At 30.4% G+C, this 8,858-nt stretch overlaps 1 protein-coding gene across 1 annotated transcript; it reads right to left on the reverse strand.

Moving 5' to 3' along the window:
- Nucleotides 1-460: 460 nt before the first annotated feature.
- On the reverse strand, nt 461-5,462 carry LOC113559889 (mediator of RNA polymerase II transcription subunit 26). The gene is made up of 4 exons (XM_026965674.1): nt 5,285-5,462; nt 2,339-2,413; nt 1,738-1,962; nt 461-1,669 (listed from the first exon to the last, which is right to left on the reverse strand). The coding sequence occupies exons 1-4, from the start codon at nt 5,345-5,347 to the stop codon at nt 1,016-1,018; spliced, it is 1,017 nt and encodes a 338-aa protein (XP_026821475.1). The 5' UTR covers nt 5,348-5,462; the 3' UTR covers nt 461-1,015.
- Nucleotides 5,463-8,858: the final 3,396 nt, after the last annotated feature.

An 8,858-nucleotide genomic window follows, 5' to 3' on the forward strand; every position in this document is an offset into this window, starting at 1 on the left:
ATTGTATTTAATTATATCAACAAAGTACTTATTTAAGTACTACAATACTGTGAAACAAATTTAAAATTTTCTTTTCATAGTATATGGTTTAACAGCTATTACATAGAAAATGTACCCAAAGTAAATGCACTGACAAAAAAAAAAAATACATGCTTTTATTTATAAATATTATATGCCAATTATATTAAAATAATAATAACTAAAGGTCAAAAAAAAATTAATAATAATAATAATAACAAAAGAAAAAAAATCATATATACAATAATTTAACAAATTTAGCTAAAACAATAAGGGAATTAGGAAGTTCTTTGATTAAAAAAAACAAAATATGAACATAAACGATGAAATAAAAGCATTGATTATACATAGTTAATAGTTTATGTATAATTAATGATAAAAGTGACCAAAAATTTTTATTTATATACAAACTATTTTACCTTAGAACAATTCTTTAAATAATAATCATTGTAAATATACATTATTATTATTTATTTATTATTATATGGTAACAAACAACATATATTAATGATGAGATTTGCTAAAAAAAAATTTACATCAATGAAGGCACAAGAAATTGCATTTTGCAGTTTGACCCAAGTTTACTTTGTTACGTACAAAAAAAAAAAAAAAAAAAAAATACAAGACAAGACAAATAATAACGTTTATTTTATCATAAATTAAACTTGGTCTTTTGACTAGCTTAACAAATCAGATTAAATTTTCCGTTTGAAAAATAAAACAATGATTATTACTTTGATCTAGGAATTGCAATATTAGTTTTCCAATAAGTTATACAAAGGGAAACAATAGTACATTTTTAAAGCATTTAAAGACAAGTAGTTTCATAAAACATTAAAAGACACATTCTGTAATCGGATACATGTCTATGTAAATATTATAATTTTTTATTTTTATTTAAATTTTACACTTTTATTATTAAAAAATTATTTTTAGTATATACATTATTAAGACTTGAAATGTCTTTATCACAAAGTCTAGTAGAAAAAAATCCCTGTCAGTCAATTATCACGTATGGTAGTATGACAAGCGGTTCACCAGTATCGTTTGCCCTAGTTAAGACCTCGTGCCACTCTCTAAATGTTTCACCATTTTCCCAATTACCAGTAACGCCTTCAATTTGAGCTCCGTCTACCAAATCAGTAGGGGACAGAGGGGGGCGTGGTGGTGATGGTGGAGGTGAACTCCAGTCTATGGCTTCTAGATCTAGAGGAGGTAATCTATTATATATTTCCTGTATTTGTCGGTCGATGTCTGAAACTTTAGGTCGACTAGGTTTATCAACTTTTGTTATAGACGGTTCGTCCTGGAACTCTTGTACAGGTAGTATTTGTGGTTTTTCTTCCAATTGATAATTTTCATCATCCTTTCGTAATGACGCAATTATTTCTTGGGTGGTTTTCAATTTACTGGCACCAACACACACCATTCTTTCCAAATCCACAGGATTGGTAGGTTTTATCCCCAGTTTTGAAGAATTTTTACCTCCTTTTTTACGGCCACGTTTTTTTGGACCCTGTGGTTCTAAAATAGGATCAGGTTCTGGATCAAGCTCATTAACTGGACTAGGTATTGGTTCTGGTGTTTTTTGAACTGGTGGTGGTGATTTGATGGTTGAGCTTAGAGAAGGTATTCCATTTAATTTTGGTTTCTATATAATGAAAAAAATTATATTACTAAAATATTGAAATTACAAATTGTATAAGATTGGTTTCTTACTTTAATAGGTGCTGTACATTGATCAGGTGAAGTCATAGGTCTTTTACTATAGTTGCTAAGCATGCCATTGGACTGTGAGGATGGAAGCTTAGCCTGTTGTATGACTTGAGCACTATTTATCATTAGGTTACGCCATCTCTGTACAAGCTCCTTCGCACGTTTGGCCAACTGTTTGTCCACAGTTTTACGTCGTAATTCATTAACCATTTTGCCAATACGAGTTGCCTTAAATACACAAATATAAATATTATAAATTTATAAACTAAAAAGATGATAAATGATATTTTAACTCAGTGGTATAAAATTAGATAATTCTATATACACAAATATCACACTTATTAGATTTATGTATTTAATTATTTTTAAACAAGAATAAATTATAAATGTATATGAAACCCTGGTGCATATTATTTTTATTACTCTGTATTAACTAAATACATGAATGACGTTTATCATATAAATATAATAAAATCCTTCCTTAATATAAGGACTTAAGTTTTAAAAATAAAATAATCAAAGGACTTTAAATCTGATAAAATGTTATATTTGTATACAAAATGAAAAATAACATTATACAGCTGATGAAAATAAAACTATTTACCTCGAGCACCTCCGTAGTAACCGGTAGTTGTTCAAGGGTTGAAATAACCTCGAACACTGTAGACATGTCGGTAACCTGGAGCAGTACACATTTATGAATATTTTATTAAAGCATTTATGCATAGTAAATAATTATGCACAATATTAGTTATGATAAATTTTGATTTAGTAGCTACTAATCAGTGTTTTTATTTAACAAGTAGTACTTTTATTTTTAAACTATAAAAACCTACCAAAAAAATATTAAAAATATAACACCATACCCAGGTGATATCTATATATTAATCAATTGAATCTAAATATTTCAATGAGTATTGGGGAAACAGTCTTCATCAGGCATCAATAAGGTCTTAAGACATAGAAAATCAATTTATAACTGTACACATACATTTATATAAAGTAATTTTATCTTGGTTCTTTTATATATTTTTTCTTGCATATTTTATATTAATGTACAAAACAATTTCTAATTAAATTGAATTACAGTTTAAACAAAAAATAATACAAGACATAGAATATGTATTGGTAATGCTACAAATCAAGATTAATATTGATAAAATTAATTTTAAATCCTTGTATGGAAAGGAAAATAAAATATATGTAATTACAAGCATAAAGCTTTCCCTTAGAAAATAACCTCATTTTTAAAATTAAATTAATCTTTACTAGAAATCAGAATATAATACTTTGTAACAACTTATAAATTATAATATATCTTTAAGTATATATTTAACAATTTGATACTCAAATGTTAGAATATAGGTACAGCACAGCTACAAATTATGTCATTAGATAATCAATGATTAATTTAATCTTTTTGTGAAATATTACAGAAAAAAAAGATATAAGGAAATAATGAAAATAATTTTTTTATTAACAACTTAGGTTATGTTTATTTTTTCAAAAACACATACAAAATATATTATATAATGCAACTAAACTGAAACTTAATGTCCTTAAAAATATAAATTAAAAATAACAAGTCTTAACATTTACATTTTTACATGTCTTATTAATCTTCTATGTACTTTTAAGATTAATTATGTTTCTAAAAAATATAGTTTAAAATTAAATCTAAGTTAATATTTATTTCATAGACTTTTTGCAAAAGTTTATACTTAAAACAATGGGAATAAATAATGGTTGTAAATAACCATAAAAGATGTTAAACTAAAATTGTAATAAATTAATTTAAAAAAAATTAAAATTGAATGTCTAATAGTAATTTTTACTTTATCTCAGAGATATAGTAATCCAATATGTTTAAATTTGTCTACCTAACATTACTCTTTAAATACATAACAAATCAAAACTAAACAAGTTTTAATAATTATCAATTCAATTAATGGCTTTATTTTATTTCAAATACTAATTAAAAGTTCTTTGTTATATTATTTAAACATATTGAACATGTTACCAAAAAAAAACTGTTATAATATTAGTTAAATTATTCCGTTTCCTTGACCTAAAATGACCTACATAATTCTAATATGTTGGGCGAAAAAAATCGTTTATTGCTAAAAAATCTTTGTAAAACCATAGAACTAATTGAAAGCATTTACGTTAAAATAAATGAAATAAACAATAAAGCGAATAATTAATGTGGAAAGTCATGCATTTCACAGCGACAACAAACATTTATGTTGAGAATACACGATGTGCATGTCGTTTCGATTGATGACATAAATTATATCGATTATGATACATATTATAAAACGTGAACAATTATATGTTAGGAGAGACAGTAATTATTTCGGACGAAAATAACGGTATTGGAGACAAAAATCGTAATACAATGTAGGGGACCAAGGTGTTAGATATTGACACAAAGTGCGCCACGAGTACCGCGAAACATTGTGAAAACCGTAGTTTCCGGGACGAAGCGGTAATAATATAGTCCTCGACATATTTACGAAAGGCGTGCACATTTTCCCAAACATATTCCTTGGCAACGACCCTTCTAGTCGATCAAACACGCAGGGTTGACAACAAATGATCGAAAAAATATTAATAAAAAACGATTAAATTTACATCGAAGGTGTCTACGAGAATGAAACTCGTGTAGGGCAAGAGAAGAGGGAGATGTTCCATTATTATAGAAGTGAAAAAATGAAAAAGAAAAAAAGAAACGTCGTCAGACGGGAGACATCAGTTGCTACTTGCTAATGGAGGAATAGATTATATAATATTATTATTATAAAGTGGAACAGGACGCGCGAACGCGATCGAGAATAACGCAAACAGACAAAAAACGCAGAAGGCATAAAGCCAGTAAGACGCGCACGAGAAAGGAACGTTGACGAGAGCGCGCGTGCGCACTACCGACGTTCCGTAGGCCACGGGCCCGACCGGACGAAATGTCATCAGTGTGGCGCGGCGGCGTACGGTACGTCCGCTGTCGTCGACAACCTATTTTCGGCCATTGTACACACACCGTCGGCCCCGCGCGCCACGACCGGTGGACGAACACGGACACGCGCTCGCGCACACACACTCACTCAAACACACACATATAACCTCGCGGACGTACGGCGCGCCACACGGCCGTCGGTCGGCGGCGGAAAATCGGTTTACGTTTTACGCACACGCACAGGCGCCGGCGAACGGACGACGGCAGTCGGCGGGGGTCTTGGCGGCCGTACGCCAGTCGTCGACGGACGTAATATCGCGGACGGACGACACGGGGGAAACCGGAGACGTCGACAGCGATGGCAGGGCCGCTGTCGATCGCACCCGCGTTTTCTCCCGGTGTCGGCGGACAGCGATTAACAATTTTAACAATAATGACGACGACGACGACGACGATCGGAACGCGCCACCGCGTAAACCACGGTTACGACGGTACTCGTAACAACATGTAAATATCGTATTTCAATAATAATAAAAAAATCAAGTTATTAAAAATTATAAAATAATACGGGAGTTTGTAAAAATAATATAGTCTTACATTGTATTCATCGTCCAATGCGCTCAATAACCTATGTTTTATGTCGAAAAAAGTCTTCTGCATGAGGCCCTATTCGGTCTCAGTTCGGAGAGCACGTCGGCCCACATCAGCACGCACAGCACAACTTACAGTGATGGCGGACGTGCACTGAGGGCCGCCGCTGGCTCCCGAGCCGCAGTAACGGCGATTGGCGGCGGTCGGCACACGAAAGCAACCTGGCTACGCGGACGGCACGGCCCGACAATGAGCGGCGCGGGCCGACCACAGCCGAACCTCGAATCAGGTGTTGCCGCGCCCGCCGCGCAAACCGATCCGCAACGTTCAGTCCACTGCTTGTACTATGGCTTACCCGTAAATCTTACGGAACGTTCTATAGTTAGCGGTACCAAACGACGCAAGAAGACGAAAATCCCCTTACTGATTTCCGGAAAACGACGAAAGACCAATTGGTTACCTCCGCAAGTTGGCAATGTCGATTTGTTGTTCAACCACGAGTCACAACTGCTTCAGCTGCTGATAACCTGAAAGACTTATCAACATGGTGATAGCTATTTGCTAACTCTCAACAGTCTCAAGTAGTTGTGAAAACGTGGAATAATTTTATAATATTTATAAGAATGTATTATGATTTTACTTTCTTTGCGTCTATAGTATACGTCCAAATATGATTGGCGTCTACGTGTCTGAAAGATGTTAGTTCTAAAAGGTTAACCGTTATACAAACCGTCCTCACACGTGGTTTGTTTCCGGTCAATTTTCGACTTCTCTACCCCGGTGGCTGTAAAATATAATAAATAAAGTAATAATTATAATCTTGAAATTTAAATATAATATTTCGATAAACCTTTAACAAATTGTTATTCAATAATTCGATTTTCAATTTGTTGTATAAATCATAATCATATAGGTGTTATAAGTACAATACATGTGCATATTATAATGTTGTGTACGTTTTATACAAAATTCAAACGTTCAATAAGCCTGCTATTACCATTTATCAATAATTATGTTGAGTGCTAATAATAACGAAAATCCTTTTTTTAAATAAAATTAAGACAATATACAACTATGTAGGTAATTATGGCCAACATGGTGCATAATGTAATTTCTAATACAGAAGAGTTTCACTATAAATTAATCCGAATAAGAAGTACAATTTTTGTTCTAAGCTACTCATAATGTATTGAATATTGATTATTGATAAATCATTGAGACCATTCTATGACAACCATGGGGACAACCATAAAGTAATAATTTTAAGCCATAAAAATTAAAATTTCTCTTTGTCTTCAAAAATATGTCCGTTCTGATTAATAATAAGTAATAATAATATTAAAATGTTATGTACATTGAATTATTAAGTTAATGTAAAATTCTTTTCTTTTTTTTTTTTTTGTAAAAATGTATAACTATTTTAAAATATTACAATCTATACCGGCAGAGCCTAGCCGTGGAGGAGAGGCTTAGGGGACATGGCTTAAAAGGGCACCAAAAAAATTTAAATGCATAATGATAAATAAAATAGGGGGCGAATATTTTAATTTTACCCTGGGCGCCAAATCTTAACAGCACAGCTCTACAAATGTACGATAGGCAATAATTATGGTAAAAATGAGTGACTAAGAACTAATGATGACATGGTAGGAAATCTCAATTCTTAAGTTTTAAAATTTACTCAATATTTATTTTTATGTAAAAATAAGTTTTAGTAAAAAATATCTGAGAACCTTTTTTTTTATTTTTTGGATATAGGCTTAAATGCTTAATAATATAATGACCATATAAGTACTACATTTTTTGTATACTTAGCACTTACTGCAGTACTACTTTCATAGATTTTAATTTTTAAAAATAAAATAATAATTTTGAAAGTATAATATTTGATATAGGTATTACACAAATGTATGTATTATAATATACCTTTGTCAAAATCTTTTCGATTTGTTAATTGTGCATCGTGCTATATAAAATTAGTGACTTATAAATATTAAGAAGATATTTCATTTAAAATGGACGTTATATTTTTATATTAGAAAAATACAAATTATCTTATTGACTTAATAGAACATTAGCTATTGGGTTCTATACTAGTACGTATGACTAAAATGCCTCAGAAATTATTATTATAGCTATTATAGTTGATAAAGATAATTACGAACTTAGGTGTCTACTAAATCTATACGTCAAGTATAATTAATGCTTTAAATACATAATAATTTTTATGACGTGGTTATATTTCATTTTGTCAATTTTGATAGCAACAAAATTTTTTCCCGAGTGATTTACCCACCTTTTACAAAACGACTATCACAAGCTCATAACACATTTTCATTTTTACAGTATCGTAATCGTCTGCGCTTGTTTATTTACGTTACATAATATTTAATGGTATTATAGGTGCGATATATCATTATATATTATATACTATGGCCATGTGGTTCGTATATAGTAATAAATAATACTAATAACTAATAGTACTTAGAGTCTACACCGTACATAGACTACATATTTTGCTTAATGCACATTATTATGCATAGACCGAAATACGAAGCTCCCATTATAGTTTTTTCTTTATAAATTATAAGTATATTCATAATATAGAAATCTTGGTAAAGTAGGTATACTACCTGAATTAATATATTGGTGATAAGACACTAGACTTGTACTTCAGCGTATGAATAAATTTGAAATTTTTTGGAAGGAGAATTTGGAAATTTTGAAGATGGCCGGCTGGAACAACGCCTACGATATCTATAATGATTTCATATTCATATGAGTTTATATTAATTTAATCCGAACGTATATTATTTATTTTAATTCAGTATAGAATAATTGGTAATATTAGAGTATTATATATTAATATTGTATTTATTTATTTAAAAATAACGAAATATTTTATATTGTGGCTATGAAAAAAACGTATGTTTCTTTTTTAATGCATTATACTTGATCCTAAAATTTAATATTTAACTTAAGAGTATTTATTCGTTTTATGAATTTTTATGCATTAGGTAAATGTATACTATTACAATATATGTATTATACATGTTACCATAATAGGTATAGTCAATAGTGTATAGATGAGGGATGGTCACTGGTCAACATGAATGTTCTCAGTTTGCGAAACATATTTATGGATATAATGGTGGTGGTATGGTATCATGAGCTAAAAGTGTTTATAAATACATTATATATAATATGATAATAATTTTTTATAAATATACACCAAAAAAATTAAAATTCGTAGTAACAATTAGAAAATGTTGATTTTATAAGTAAGACGCTCGCGAAGTACAAGTTGGCCATTCCTAATGACTAATATAGACTGCAGATGATAGAAAACAGAATGAAAAACCTGTAAGACCTACAGTGTAGGTACTTAATTAATTTATGCCATTAACTATTAAGTAATAGTTAAATACTTTTTTTGAATTCTTACTAAAACTTACTATGTATGTTATTATACATAATAACAAAGAAACCTGAAAAATGTGGGTCAATATTAACTAAATTCATCTTAATATATCTAGTTTGCTTTTTTATAAATATGTTGAGGTGTTTATTGGAGTGTAAA

Source organism: Rhopalosiphum maidis, chromosome 4 (assembly GCF_003676215.2).
Source record: "Rhopalosiphum maidis isolate BTI-1 chromosome 4, ASM367621v3, whole genome shotgun sequence".
NCBI lineage: Eukaryota > Metazoa > Arthropoda > Insecta > Hemiptera > Aphididae > Rhopalosiphum > Rhopalosiphum maidis.